Source organism: Mytilus californianus, unplaced genomic scaffold (assembly GCF_021869535.1).
Source record: "Mytilus californianus isolate M0D057914Y unplaced genomic scaffold, xbMytCali1.0.p SCAF_12, whole genome shotgun sequence".
NCBI lineage: Eukaryota > Metazoa > Mollusca > Bivalvia > Mytilida > Mytilidae > Mytilus > Mytilus californianus.
Genome location: NW_026262604.1, coordinates 11,073,650 through 11,090,828, shown reverse-complemented (window position 1 = coordinate 11,090,828; position 17,179 = coordinate 11,073,650). Strand labels below are relative to the sequence as shown.

General features: G+C 32.1%; 1 protein-coding gene across 1 annotated transcript in view; it reads left to right on the top strand.

Annotated features, from left to right (window-relative positions):
• The window catches only part of LOC127721359 (perlucin-like protein), a 126,635-nt gene that overhangs the window by 40,602 nt on the left and 68,854 nt on the right, over positions 1–17,179 (top strand). Inside the window, exon 3 of the mRNA XM_052228117.1 lies at positions 11,893–12,047. Coding sequence (XP_052084077.1) covers positions 11,893–12,047 — 155 coding nt within the window. The remainder of the gene's footprint in view (positions 1–11,892; positions 12,048–17,179) is intronic.

The window sequence follows — 17,179 nt, the reverse complement described above, 5'->3', positions numbered from 1 at the left end:
GGGGCCCAAGAGCTATGGCGGTTTTGTTACAGCTCCTACAAAAAGTTGATTTATTTTGAGTCTAATGTCGTTAGACAATTGATTTTTGCTGAGACGAAGTTGTATATGAATTTTGAAAAGTGTAGAACAGTTGAAGAAGTCAGTTATGTTGAATTCTGAATATAATTTAAAAAAAAAACTTAGAAGAAAACAAAGACAAATCCAATATGGCGGACACCAGTGAACAGGGTGAGACATATTCGTCTATTTTACAAACACATCACACCAAAAACAATTACGATATTGAAGATGTTAAACCAGTCTTCATACTAGAAAGGGATTTGTTTGGCAGCAATAAGCCAAGTAGAAATCAATGTTTAAGCCACTTAGAATTGTACAAAATAATTGATGCAACAGTTTGCCCAGTAAGCCATTTGAGAGGGCTGCAGAAAGAGAGAGGGTTATGGAGGATTTATTTAGATTCAGAGACAGATAGAGAATCGCTGATAATATCTGGCATTTCTATTCGCAATAAATTAATCCAAGTATACACACGAAACCCAAGAATAACCCAAAACGAATATCCAGAGTACATTAAAGTAAGGGTAAAAAATGTTCCATGTTCAGCAGAAGATGGACAGATAGAGCGCTGTCTTGAGTATAATGGATGTGACATCTTTAAACTGTATAGAGAACGTTTGAGGGTAGATGGATTAGTAACCAATTGCTAAACTGGCGACAGAATTGCAATAGTTGTTCCACTTAGTAAACCATTACCTAGAACACTAGTTATAGGCAAATACAAAGCTTTGGTAATACATCAAGGGCAAGATAATCATACAGGACATTATGAAATATCTTGCAATAAATGTCTTCAGATGGGGCATAAATATGCACAATATCCGAACGATTGGGTGTGTCGTCAATGTCATAAAGAGGAACACCGGCAGGCAGAGTGTGATTCTCCTCTTAGTGAAGTTGATGATACACATGACCAAAATTCAGATGGCGATGAAGCTGGAGTAGATAATCAAGAGCCGCAATCCCATTCTGTACTGCAACCAAACAAAAAACTCAATAGCAGAAGATACTCAAGGTGAAAAAAATAAAGAAAACGCATGGCTAACCCTATTTAGTTGGGTTAGTTTTCATCATACATTTCTAATCAATTTTCCAGAATTCAAAATTATTCCAGATTCAAATAATTCCTTGTTGCTATGGTAATTCACAATCAAGAGGGTTGTCAATTTATAGTAATGAGCAAATAGAATATACATTTATTGATAAATTTCAGGACAAAGAAGGGAGAATGATTTTGCTTAATATAGAAAGTAAAGATAGCATATATACTTTAGTGAATATTTATGCTCCTAATTTACCAAAAAACAGAAATGTTTTTTTTTCAAAAAAGTAAAGGATATGATATCAGAATATAGTTTAGGGATGGTAATTGTTGCTGGAGATATGAATGATACTCTATCAAATATTGACAGAAAAAATTACAGCACAAATAAAAAAACACAAAAACCAGTTAACAGTTTAAAAAATCTAATTAAAACACAACAGTTGATAGACATTTGGAGAGAGACACATAGTAATAATACACAATTTACATGGAGGCACAAAAACAATATGAATGAAGCCTCTCGCATAGATTTCTTTCTTATATGCCCAGAAATAAGATCACATATATGCTCAGCAGATATAAGACCTGCACTTATATCTCACACAGACCACCAAGCTATATCATTAAAGTTGAAAGGGAGATCACAATCAAAAGGGAAAGGATATTTTAAAATTAATAACAGCATTTTGGATAATATTGAATATAAAAACATAATAAATGGCTTAATTCATAAATATAAAAACAATATAAAACTTACAAAGAATATTGGACACCATTGGGACTTATTCAAAATTGAGGTCAGAGAATACACGATTGAATACTGTAAAAGAAAAGCAAAACAGAACATAAGTGAAAAACATGTATTGGAAAACAAAATTAAAAAATTAAATGAAAAAATTAACCGACATTGTAAAGATGAGGTAATAAAACATTTTCAAGAAGAATTAATTGATAATGAGAGTAAATTAAAGAAAATATATGAAATAAAAACAAAAGGAGCTCAAATCAGGTTGCAAATTTAATGGGTAGAAGAAGGAGAAAAAAATACAAAATTCTTTTTAGGTTTGGAAAAAGCTAGACAAACAAGAAAAACTATAACCGCACTTAGAGATAAAGAAAGAGTGATACAAACTGACTCATCCAAAATTTTACAATTAGAGAAAGAATTCTATAAAGATATTTATAAAAGTACAAATCCAGATATCAAATTTATAAACGATTATGTTAATGATACAAATATTGATCATAAATTAACAACACAAGCAAGTGATATTATGGAAGGAAAATTAACTATAGATGAATGTACAGATTCATTATTTAAGATGAAAAAGCACCTGGAATTGATGATTTAAGTGTAGAATGTTATAGAACTTTTTGGGAAGAATTAAAAGAATTCATTGTATCCACATTTAATTTTTCATATAAAAATGGGGAGTTAACAACTTCTCAGAAATTCGGAGTTATCTATCTTATCCATAAAAAAAAAAATGATCCACTGAGTTTAGATAACTATAGACCAATAACCTTATTAAATGTTGATACAAAATTAATAGCATATTCATTAGCTCAGCGCATTAAAAATATTCTACCAAATATTATCCATGAAGATCAAAATGGGTATGTAAAAAATAGATATATAGGTTATAACATTAGACAAATCCAGGATATAATTGATTATGCAGAAAAAATTGATATAGAAGGAGCATTATTATTTTTAGACTTTTCAAAAGCTTTTGACTCTTTAGAATGGGACTTCATGTTCTCAGCATTAAAAAAAATTGGTTTTCAAGATTCTATGCTCAAATGGATAAAAAGTTGTATACAGGCATTAAAAGCTTAGTGATCAATAACGGGTGGATATTTGAACCCCTCAACATTTTTCGAGGGATAAGACAAGGATGTCCGTGCAGTGCTTTAATTTTTGTTATGGCTGTCGAGATATTAGCATGTAGGATAAGACAATACAATAATCTTAAAGGATTTGAAATCAAAATAGATGGGAAAACACATTCTTTAAAAATCAGTCAACTTGCAGATGACACCACACTTTTTTTAAAAACAAAACAAGACATTTCAAAAGTTTTAAACATGATTGAAATTTTGGCACTTTATCAGGGCTTAAATTAAACAGATCAAAAACAGAAGGCATTTGGTTAGGAAAACACAAACATTGCAAAGAAAAATATGAAAACATCAACTTTACAAACAAACCAGTGAAATGTTTATGATTTTTTTTCGGTTGTAACAAAAATGAATGTCAACAACTTAATGCAGAAAAGCAAATTGAAAAGTTCGAAAAGATTATTAGAAATTGGGAGAAAAGACATTTAACAATGATAGGTAAAATAACAGTTATCAAATCATTGATTATACCAAATATTATCTTTTTAGCATCTGTTTCACATATTGAAAAAGAATATTGTTAAATTTAAAAAAATTATCTATAATTTTTTATGGAAAAGCAAAAGAGAAAAGGTTAAACGCACAGTACTAAGCTTTGGTGAACTAGACGGGGGTTTAAAAATGATTAACATAGATAAATACATAGAATCTATCAAAATTGGGTGGATCAAAAGGTAAATTATTGGAGATCTAAAAAATTATTCCACTATTTTATTTTGATAAGTTTGGAAAAGATTTCTTTATCTTTCACATGAATATTAATAACACTGATTCTATTCCAGAGTTAAAAGAGCTGCCAGATTTTTATTTGAATATAGTTAAAGCATGGATAACTAATAAAAAAACTTTAGATCTGTACGTCAAGAAGTTATTTGGGGAAATCATTTCATTAAGATAAAAAATAAATGCCTTTTATTCCAAAACTGGATAAATAGTAATATTATCTTTGTTAATGACATCATTGATGAAAATGGTAATATAGAAGAAAATTTTATTTTACTAAAGCTTAAAATAAAAAGTAACTGGATGTCAGAATTTTACCAATTAAAGAAAGCTTTTCCGAGAGAATGGTTAAAGATTTTAAAACAAATAAATTCTAAGAAAACTAAAGTAAAAACATCCTATGCAATACATATTAATATTAATTGTAATAAAAAAGAAAATTTAGAAAATGTAGACACCAGAAAAATTTATAATATATGAACTCAGAAGGAAATTGAAATACCTGTTGGTTTTTACAAATGGAAGACAATGCTTAACCTTGAATACATTAAGAGTCTTTTATGTTATATGTTAAAGTTTGTTCATCATTTTTTAAAAGATAATAAGTACAAAGTGTTCCGTTGGAAATTGCTACACTTTATTTTACCTTGTAAAGTTTTATTGAAACAGTGGAAGATCTGCGATATTTCAAATTGTCATTATTGCAACACCACAGAGGATTATGATCACATGTTTCTTAAATGCCACTTTCTTGATAAATTCTGGAGTAAAGTAAGAAAACTCCTAGAAAAACTGAATATTAATAATAATATTCTAACATTTAAAAATTTAGTATAGGGTTATAAAATAAATGATGAGATATACTATGAAATTAATTATTTGAATACAATTATAACATTTTGTATATATAAGGCAAATTATATGTCTGAACAGAAAACAAAATCTTTAGATGTATATTCTGTATTTAAAGCAGAATTTATGTACAGCTACAAAATGCAGGCAACTTGTAAAAATACTAAGAATAAATGTCTACTTGATAAAGTTGTCAAATTGTTGTAATAATTTTTATGTTTGAAAATGTATAATCTAGCAAATAAGAAAAGGAAAAGGTTAATAAAATATAAAAATTCTAGATCCGGAACTGATTCAGAGAAATAATTTTACCTATCACAGATAAGCGTGGTGGATAACGGTATCTGTTATCCTCAGTTTTTTTATCGTTAAAAAAAGAAGAAAATATTTACATACTTATTTATTTCAGAATCGGAACAAACATATTGAAATTTTTATTCATACATACCTGTGAATAGCTTATATTAATCATATTTAAATCACTATTAAAACTGGTAATTTCCAAACCAGGAAGAGATATCAATACAATAATAGGAAGTCGATAACGGAAAGTGTGAACTATTTCCGGAAACTTTCTTTCCAAACAAGCTAGATAATACATATTGATAAATAAGAATTTCATATATACTTATTTATTTACGATTGAAAATGAAATATTTATAATATAGTTTAGATGAATTGTAATGTATTATTGATAAACAGAGAGAAACCCTGGATTTCTTGTAAAAATAAGAGACCCTTCACTAGAATGCTGGACTAGTGAAGTAAATTGTTAACAGCAAGCAATATATTGTTGAATAAAAAAAAAAAAAAAAAAAAAAAAAAAAAATGTACAGATGTAAGGATGTAAGTATCAAACTTAAAAGCAGAAATTATTAGAAAAAATATTCCAAACTCTGTGTCATTTAGGCTCTGGTATATATATATATATATATATATATACATATATATATATTAGGTCACAGGTGTCAGATAGCTTTAATGCTGTATTAGGAAATCATAAGTTTTGCATAATTAATAAGGGGAATGTTAGATTCTATATTTAATGCTCAAAGTAACATGTCATAGACAGTAAATATATTGTATCTGGCTGTCTCTTATTAGGTGTAAGTGTTTTATTTTTCATTTTTATTTTTTTTTTGGGGTTGGGGTTGGGGGGGGGGAGGTAACAAAATCAGAGACATATACTCTGACAAAATTAAATAAAAGAGGTAAATTCCAAATTTTATTTTCAAGAAATATTTTGAAAAACCTGGGTGTTGTTTAAGAAATTTCCATTCCAAATTGAAAAGTCCTAGTGCTTTAGTAAGTTCAGATAATATTTCAAATAAATCCTAAAAGTATCTGGTCACTAGTGTAAAACATATGCAACCATAAATTCATAATTCCAATGATAGAAAAGTCAAAGTAAACATTTTATATTCAGACTTCTAGAAAATCAAGAGACCGTTTCTGTTTAATTTCCTCAAAAAAAATCAGGTGATTTTTATGCTGAAATATGGACAAGACCTGCTTTTTACGCTACTTATTGTTGTGTTTAGAAAGTGACCTATTTATATAAATAACTCGGGAAAGCCGATTCCAAATCGAGTCATGGTCAACAATGGCTGCAGATGAATGTTGGACGCTGACAAAATATTATGATGATCGTGAGACGTGGACCATACGGCATACACTTTCCTTTACACAACTGTTTGAATGATTAAAATAAGTCGTCGCCAATTTGTTTGATGAAGGTATTTTAACGGAAAATACGCGAATATGATTCTTTATAAAGAGATTTCTCCGCTAAAAAGTTCCGTTTTTGACGAATTCACTTAATTTTTTCATAGATTTACTCAAATTAAATATATGTTTTATATGTATAAACGGAAAAAAATACGACAGAACAGTTACTGTAATATGCACTTATCGATGTTTAATTAACAATCGCACGCCAGCTCCAGGAAAAGCATCAACATGTCGGTTTACGAAATGTCCGAAATGACAACAAAAAAACACGCACTTTTATTGAAATCAATTCGGGCGGATGACGGTCGCGTGCAATATCTATAATGTCATAGAGACGCTCAATCCAGTTCAATCCGGTAAAGAAAGTGTTAATAATAAGTTGACAGGACTTTAGATTGAATATCTGAATATTTAAAACAAATAATGTTTTTTTTTTATTTCTACAGGAGTACCAATTCTATAAATAAAACAAACCAAATTTTCAACTTTTATGTTTTGCTAATTATAGATCCATTCCTTACACAATAAGGTTACAATATATTATCTATTTTTTCTTAGTTCATGTTAAATTTTCTTGACTTGTTTATCTGTTTCCAATGAAAGTGGTCATGTAATTATAATATGCCTGAATTTAAAATTCAATTAGAGTTATGAATATAGACATAGATAAGTCCCAAGAACCAGCTTCTTAATTGAATTTGAAAAAAAAGAAATAACAGCAACAATAAAGACCTATCTTAACAGGTATAAAAAAATAGAGTAAGTATACATGGGATTTTATTTAATTAAAATTTCTTTGCACACAGTAATATATATAAATATTGCATGTGTTCCCTTACGAACTACTGTGTGGTCTTATGCAATACAATTAGCGAACAGTTTTGTTTGGCATATGAACTGCCCTTAAACATGTACAAGTATAGTGAATGCATACTGAATTGATCTGTACATTAAAATTAACAGTCAAACACAGTTTTTCGTTTCTACTAAAGTCTAGATACTAGATATTGTTCCTTTAAAAAACAACCTATTATAGCCTCCTAGGTTGTATCTTAAGCTTTTTATTGTCATCATCAGGAACACCTCTCCTTTTCCATTGTACTGATAATAACTTTTTAATGCACTACTTAACATTTTTGTGGAAAAATATATAAACACAACACCCCTGTGGAACTGAAAAAGCCCCCTAGAGACACGATTTGATTTTTTTTTAAAGCAACTAGCAGTAAACCTTCTACTGTATATTTTTTATTTATATATACAGGTATTACAATACATGTAAGATTGAAATTTACCCCAGGTATGATACAAATAAAGCCCATAGGCATAGATTAATACCCCGTTTAGTATATATACTTCTTAAAAGTCAAATCACATTTCACTAGGAAGATGATTGGTATACTTTATCATGTTTATATGGAAAAAAGTTGTTGGATATCGCCTTGCCTATCTCAATGACACATCAATCCAATGACATGTCCCAGCCAGAAAAACATCTAGAAGTCAACATACAGCCTTTGCCTCAACAATAGACAGGTTTCTATACGATACATGTACGGATGTATATTTATGGCAATAAAAACTCTTTATCGACAGAATCTGTATAAGTTGTGAATAAAATTAATAGAGACCATCAAAATTCTGCTATCAACACCGAATTCTCAAAATAACAAAATTCTACTACTGCATGTACTGCTAAAGTGATCCTGGATAAATTTGTTTGGCAAAGCTGTCAGTTTTGTCTGGGACTATTATACTATAATCATTATAGTCCCAGGTTTTGTAACTTAGAAAGGTTTTAAAACTTTGAACAGGTTCTTTCCCAGGAGCATGATGATTCTGTATTTTACTGATTTTATGGATAGGGAGCCCTCTTTTAAAGTAATTGCATTTTTTTGTCATCGAGATAATTCCTACATCGTGATCTGTTAGATATTACCACCTTTGCTTACACTTCTGAAGGCAAACAAATGTATGTGCACAGAAAGGATAATGTTTTATCTCCAAAAAGTTCATTTTCCACATTACGGTTGTCAACATAGTTACCTGCTACATTGATAGTAAGCATTATGCGATATCGTTAACTTGCTTGTTCAATTTTAACAACTGAAAACTTGAAAAAATCATCGTCAGAACTCTCAATTCTTCTCAACTTCACAAGCGCCGTTTACTAAAAAATAGGTAAATTTTTACTACAAGTCTGACGTAATTTTACAAGGAAGGAACACGATTGGTTAGCTTTATTTAGGTTTTCCTTAGAAGAATATGACTCTCGAAACAATGTGAAAAGTATGATCGGAAAATCGAAAGTATTGAAACCACGCCCCTTGTCAGTGTCAATAAACACAACGACCGGAAAATTTAATTCTTTTACAAGCTTTGAGACACGTAAGAATTATTAACGATGTACTTATTTTGTTTCCTCTTGAAAAAAGTTGATTAAACATCAAAATACTTTAATGTACGACTGATAAGTTTCGCCATGGTTTGTCCCACATTGACGAAAATAGAGGCAGATTTTGAAGAAAAAAAAATCGCTCGATTTTCCGCGTTTCCTTATTCTCTTCTACTTTCCTGAATCAAAATATAACGTAATAGAAATACTGAAACCAACCGTTTTCAGAATATATCGCATTATTATGCTAAAGTAAGAGGGGGCGGAGCACGAAGCTCGTTAACTGAAAACGACCATTTTCACGATTCCACGATGCCTGAAGGCATCGTTCGGCGCATAAGCGGCAATGCCTCAAGGCATCGTTCGCCTTGAAAAGGTTAACAAAAAATCTCTGTAGTGATATTGGACATGTTTCAATTTTTAACAAGTGACTGGGCTTAACCATTTGTGCTGATTTGGAGAGAGAGGACTATAGAATAAAGGTGTAAAAACTATGGAGCTATTAAATGTATGCAAAAAACTAAATTTTCAAAGAATTTATTGTGTGAAAAGAGGGAATGTTTACCTCGAGAAACGCATCACGAAAGGATGTTCTGGGTGTGCTAATTTACGGAAAAATGAATCTCACTCGTACCCAGAAAATTGAACCACATATGTGAAAATGCCTCAGCTGCGAAACAAGCCATATCATACATATCCAAGTTACGATATGAGCAGAGAAATTTAGGAAAAGGCTACCATTAACGCCTACCTGAAATTAATTGCGCATATTTACCCAGATCAGAGCTGATAGTTCTTTTGCTAGACCAAATCACTTAAGGATATCCGACACAGAAAAAGATGTAGCGATAGTAACAGATCAGGGCAGAGTAAAAATTAAACTCATTACCAAAAACAGAACAAAACAAAAATCTACAAAGGAAAGACAGTGCAACAGCTGAGCAGGTGCTGATTATGGGTAATTGTTCAACACCACACCAAACTACAATAATATCACCGTACAAAGCTCTAATTAACGGTTATAACCGACCGATTAGGACACAATTAGAGTTTCTACAGAGAAAGGCTGAAAAGAATGAACATTTGTACGATGATATAAATGAAAGAGACAGACGATACAAAAATATGAAGAAAATGCACCCCCTGCAATACAGGCGCGAGAGGGGGCGGAGGACGAAAGAAAGGAGCCCCCGTAAGACATGCGCTGAAGGGGGCGGAGGACGGAAGAAAGGAACCCTCGCAAGACACTTTGGAAAACCAGACAACAACATCATTACAATCAACTAATAGAGGTTTAAAGAAATAACAGTAGTCAGAATAATCAATCAGAAGAGCCAGGTGATAGATCAAAAAGAGACAGACGAGCAACTTAACATTTTAGAGATTATGTTATGTGATCGCAGGCATATTCAGGAAGAATTAAACTTTACGTTTGTTACAAAAACATAAGTGAACATTATAGAGACTGTGATAATTTAATTCATATATACAAACTTTATAACCGGATTTTTGAAATCTACATGAAAACGATTTGACAAAATCTTTTCAAATTTAGATATGTTGTTTCCTGTGACTAAACGAAGGTCATGTTCAATTTTCACGATTTTAGCTGTTCTAGTTGTTGAGTTGTAGACCTTTCAGTAGCAAAATTTATTTCTATTATATGAATTTGAGTTATTTCCCTTTGAACATACATTAATAATTAATTTTTATCTTATGAATTTGAGTTATTTCCCTTTGAACATAAATTGATAAGTTATTTCTATGTCATTTGGTCTTTTGTTTAGTTTGAGTTATTTCCCTTTGAACAGAAATTATTTAATGAATAAGTATTTCATCAAAAATTGAATTCTTGGGATTCTTTGATATGCTGATTCTAACAATGTACTTAGATTTTGGATATTGGACCATAATAGGTAAATGTACAATTTCAAATTTTTCAGTTCTTTGACCACATTCATTTTGTGTCACAAACCTATGCTGTGTCAAATATTCAATCACAATCCAAATTTAGAGCTGTTTTAAGCTTATATGTTGTGTCCATACTTGCTCAACTGTTCAGAGTTCGACCTCTGCAGGAAAATCCGGTTGTCTGTCACTGTGACAGCCTCTTGTATACAACTTAATTAACATTTATATAGTTATTTTCTAATTTAAAGTTGAGGAGGAATGTAATATTACTCCGGGAACGTACCATACAAACCTTCGGGACATTCATTTATCACGTAACGTCGCTACGGCGATACGAATGTATATTTATTATTCATTATCAAATACCATCTGAATAATCAAGTCTTGCTTGGATCTTTCATATCTCACTGTTATGTCGTAAATTTATATTAAAATATCTACAAAATGGTGTATAATACGTCTATTTCTGTTGTAAAAATCATTCGTAGCAGTCCTTCAAGTAGGTCAACCGTAAATTATTTCATTTTCTCATGCAGAAATGGCAATGTTAATCTCAGTGAAAGATAAATTATATATAGCTCGAATTCTGATTGGTCAACCTTCTTTCTAAAAATATTTTTTGTTGGTGTTATCTCAATTTGATGTGTTAAGTCCAGAGAGAGTCTAAAGGGCATTGGTGGAATGGGCAAGTTTTGGTTTAAAAATAGAAACTCTTAAAAACTCATTAGACATACCTGAAATATCACTTAAGTTATTACTTTATTTATCACGGTATTTTTTACACATTTTCTATCTTGAGATAAGTTCTATTCAGAGAAAAACTAACAGTTTTTTTTGGAAATACTTTTCATAATTAATCATTCGTCCTTCGATGAGGTTGTAGGCTACGATGTAGCTGAGAAACACCCTCTCGTTGGAGAAACCAATGATTGATAATATATAACTATCGGGCAGTACTTGGTAAGAAATTTGTGTATGTCAATATCACATATTATATCTAAAAAATGAAAATAACGCTCAATCTATACATTTGAAGATACCAAAGTTAATCAGAGGCGGATTTAGGGGTGGGGGTCGCCTCCCCTCTCCTTTATGGAACTAAATGCATGGGTATTGCATATCCTTACTTTCTACAAGTCCCATTCCCTACGTTGCCATGTTGGTTGGATCCCCCTTTTTCAAAATCTTGGATCCGCATCTGTTAATCTTGTTATCAAAAAAGCCAAGTCATCTACAAGTCCATAACCTCTTTGTAATCTTTCAAATATTTTAGTTTCAGCTCTAGGATGTGAGAAATTATGGGTACAATTTGAAAACTCTTGCTATTATTCAAATCAAATACCACAAGAAGATCGGAGAGCACATTATCGTTTATATCGGATAAGTCCAATGGTTGAAGATTTATTCTTTAGATGGCCAACGGCCCAGGTAAGTAAACTGTAGAACTGTAGCAGAACTAACCACATCTTGTTACCGGCTATCGTGCAATCATGTATGAGCGTGTGGATGGGGTCCTTCATTTCTGTATTCTTTAATTTTTAAGCTCGTTTTTCTGCATTTTTAATATTTTCGGCCCATTATCGTCTTTTCTGTATATTTCAGCACACCATTAATATCTATTCTATTCTTTTTTTTTTGTCTATTTTTCTCTATAATTCTATATTATTTTGGCCCTTTATTCTGTAATTTTTGCCCATTATTCTCTATTCTGTAAACCCCATCCAGACCATCGTATAAAACAGGTTCATTTGTAACTATATATACATAACACAAAGCTGAGATGGTGATAGAGCAGATTGTTACCCAGAGGAAAAATTGTCAAGCGAGGCGAAGCCAAGGTTGACAATGTTTTTTTTCAAGGCATGTGATACGGATTTTGCCATGTTTTATACGTTTTTTCATATATTTAAACAAGAGATTATATAAACTGGACCCTGTTGTGTTCACTTATTGCTTCACTAACAACAGGTACGGCCTAAATCCCGTTGTCAACTTTCTGACTACGTGAGTTAATAATTAAGACGAGACTAGTGCATCATGGGATCTGTTTGTTGATCTTAATTATGTATTATATTGATCGGAACTCAAACGCGAAATTAACACATTTATATCCCTACTGAGTTCTTAAGGAAATGAAAGATACCGGCTCAGTTTGTCAATAATATGATAACACGCTCGTAGTGCGACCTTGGGAATGACTCAGTTTGGAACATATTATACAATTGTAGTGTATGGCCAAAAGTATTCGTTATTTACAATTTTTTCTTTATGTTTCATTTAAAACTACATGTTTTCCAAGAAAAAATTGAAAGCTTTTATGGTTAGATTTTAACAAACCATGTGTTAACACTTTCCTTACTGGTTTGTTTTTTTCCGCGACATTATGTGGCCTGTTCAAATTTTGCGCGCAGTTAGCATGGCCTGAATTAATTTGCCATGTGCAGGGAGAAAAGGTGACATTTTTGGAAATACGTTTGTATCTTCGTTGTTTCTCAGCAAATCGATGTCAAACTCGACGGTATTACACTTTTGTATTAAAGGATCGTAGCAAAATGGTTAATTTTACATGACAATACCAATATTATGGTTTTTTTTTCCCTTTTGTGCGAGAAAAATGACGTTGGATAATATCATTTTTTTTGTGACCGTTTTTTTTTATTGCCTTTCATCTGCTTAATTCACATTTAAACGGGCGTTATCAATTTCGAGTGTTTCTCAATCAAAGTTGTGTGGAAATTATTATTCCACAGTCGAAGTTTTAACTTATAAGTCTAAATAAACACGACTGACAAATGATCCTGTCCAATTCCTCGGCGGCCATTTTACACTTATAATGCAATCACTTGATAAATCGAAGTTGGAGTTGTCTTGCTTAGCACATTGCTTGTGTGATTAAAAGTGTACATTGCAACCAAAATTACTTTTGAAATAATCTCGGGTTGTCTTTGTTTGTTCGAGAATTCTATAAATGCAATTCAAATGGGAAAATGAAATTATAGATAAGGCCAAAAAAAATAAAAAAATCTGTGTTTCCGGTAACCCGACCCTAATTTTTTTATTGGATCTTCAAATAAATGGTATCAACCGACCCTGTTTTTGACACAGGCTTCTATTAATCGACATAATTATTTATCTAACTTGCTTCTACTGGCACAGGAAGCCAGTAAAACATTTTATTTATGTCAAAAGGTATTCCAAATAGGTTAAAAACCAAGAAATATGCACAGCAGGTGCTTCAAAAACATTGCAAATGGCCGCACTTCCGGTATTAGAAACTAATTACGGACCCGGACTTGGAAAAACCATGATAATTTTCCGGATTTCGTTTAAAATGTCAAAAAAAAAAAAAAATCCGACCTACCGACCCTATTTTTCAAAATGATGTTACCGGAAACACAGATATTTTTTTGTTAAGGCCTAAAAGAAGAACAAGGGAGAAAGAATGATTAAAATTCACAAGAATTGAATTAAATTCAGACTTTTATGATTATAAATCTTAATTTCATGAATTTTCATAAATAATTTTAAACTTCATATACAATATATATACGTATCAATTAAACTTCAATATTCAATATATTATGATTAAAAATCTTCATTTTTTGAATTTTACTTGAAATAAACTTCAATGTTCAAACTTGAATTGAAGTTGCACTATATTTTTAAACTAAAAGTATTACTATACATTGTCCTTATGTAATGTCCATCTATATTTCCTATGATGATTGTGTAAAATAGTTATCTTGCGATTAATTTTCATGTCATTAATTGAAAGACTGTATTGTTCATCTTCAAAAAATCACTTTAAACTTCAGCTTTAAACTTCAATTAACAAAAAACGATGGCAGTTCTGAAACAGTGAACAGTTATGAACTATAATTCTTGACAGAGTGGTATACGGTGAAGCACTTTGGAAGGCACAAATGCTTTCGACACTCCATACATCCATATCTAGTTTGCGACCTTTTTTCCTGGGCACCCTTTGCAACACGTGCCCAACAGACATGACACCATCTCTTCTTCTCCAAGTCAGCAGGGAGATGCCTGTGAGTAAGTCTGATCCTCAACGGTTCATTTGATGGTCTCCCGCCTACGATTATCTCTTGTTGTGTATCCAGCAATAAGACCTGTTGCTACAGTCTGAAAATTATAGAAATGTTATCGAGGACTTTGAAGGGTCGGGTTGATGGTTCGGTGACAATATGAATAATCTGAACGCATTGAACTTAATTATTTCCATCATTTTGAAGAAGACTCTTTAAGGCCACTTCAAAGTTTTGTGATTAAATACATAATTTTGTATGTATTGATCACATCTGTCAACTCCAACCATGTATGTGGTATAATCGCTTACCATTTGAGGACATGGTACTGGTTGCCTTAAGAAAAGCCCTTCATTTTGGCTTTACCTGTTGACCTCAGTCATTGTGTTGTCATGGACAGTAGATATGACTGAGACAATTTTCTTTTCCAACCGTGGCTGCAATTGTCCCCTTTTGACGAAACTGACTTTGACCCCTCTCATTTACTCCAGTAGGTTTTTTAATCATAATTTCTTTAGGAAGACCCTTTCTACGTTCCGTTTTTACGAACAGTTCCACACGCACCAGTGTTTAAATTATGAAACAGATCAACAAATAATGCAGGGTTTGTGAAAAAGATATCCATGGATACATGATAATCCTGGCCAACTAAACCAGCACCTTCAACACAGGACTCTGCAACACAACCGGCTAGCCCTTGTACCGGACGATCTTTCTTGCCACTGTATATTTCACAGAAGGACAAATAACCACTGTCCGATTCTGCTAACACCCATAGTTTGATACCCCATTTTGAAGGCTTAGCAGGCATATATTGTTTAAAATCAACTTTGCCTTTAAAAGGAATCATGGATTCATCAACGCAAACTTACCGTTTAGGTACATATTGATTTCTCATTTGCTCATTAAAAGAATTCATGAAGTATCTTACATTGTATAGACAGTCATAATTAGGTTCACCAAGCTGTGGAATGTTATTGTTGGAATCAGAGAAATGCAAATACATGTATCTCATATTTGCTGAAACCGGCTACGAGTCATTATTGTTGCAAAGTAGGGTGTCTCAAGACAATCAGTTGACCAATATGACTTGATATCTGCTTTCACTTCAATCCCCATTACAAATGTCATCCCAAAAAATGCTTTCATTTCTACAATGGTTGGAAATGACCAAACAGATTTATTTTGGTCAGGGTGATCCCTGATTTGTTTATTGGCGTAACTATAAGTTTTGTCTATAATGTTCTGAATAAGATTATCACCTAGAAAAAGTTGGAAAAATTCCACAGGGTCCTTCTCAATACCTAAAACAGTTTGTGGTCCAGTGTTATTTCTTGGAGTAAATAAATGGGGGAGACCTCTTTCATAGTAGATTAAATTTTCGTGCCACCCATCATTGTTGGGGGCATCGCCGGCATTATTCACATTAGGAAAAAATGGGTCTTCATTTTTATCAGAAAGTTCGCTTTCTACATCACTGATCTCAATATTGTTACCGGCACCATTTTGTGCGAGTGTTTGTCTGTACCGCTCACATGTGCTGAAAAACCTTCGAAATCGTCGTCAGAACTGTCGGACATGTTACATTTTTTACAACTGTACAGACGACATATTACTATATTTACTATAAGTTCTGACGTAATTGGCCTACTTGACAGATACCTGTCAACGATTGGTTAGCTTTATTTATCCTTCCCGTAAAAGGAATTTGCCCCCTGAACTCGTGAGAAAAATATTATCCGTAAGCCGAGTTTATCCGACAAATAAAAACGAAAGCAACTTAACCACGCCCCTTTGTCAGTAAACAAAACACTGACCAGCGGAAATCAGTCCTTTCGTCAAATAATAAAAGACATCTACCAGATTATATTAATGGGAGAATTAGCAATGACTGTGCATCAGTTGAAAGTTACTGAAAAAACACCGAGTAAGCATCACAATATGTTTCTGTACGACTGACATGTGTAACCATCATTGCACTAGAATGGCGGCCGTTGTTGAAAAAAATAAATCACTCGAATATCGACTATTGTAAATTCAGAAATTATTGCGTGCATTTATTATTGCGATTTTGTCATTTTAGACTAAAATGCGATTTTTATTAATTTTTGCGATAGTGAAAAAAAAATCTGTATAATTCTTATAAAAAAATTCAAAATGCGAGTTTAAACTATTGCGATTGCAACCCTGTCGCATTTTCCGCAATAATAAAAACATCGCAATAATTTCTGAATTTACAGTACTTCTTTGTAATTTTCAATTGACCATGAACAAGAACTATTTAAAAACGTACTATGAAACAAACAGTTTTATAAATACATAACTTTATTATGCAATAATAAGGTGGGACGGCACAGGCAGCTCTGTTACTGAACATGACCATTTTTACAAATCCTCGATGCCTTGTTGCATCGTTCGGCCTCCGACAGGCGATGCCTTGTTGCATCGTTCGGCGCACGAGCGGCGATGCCTTAAGGCATCGTTCTCCTGGAAAAGACCAAGAATTGTCTGAAGTTT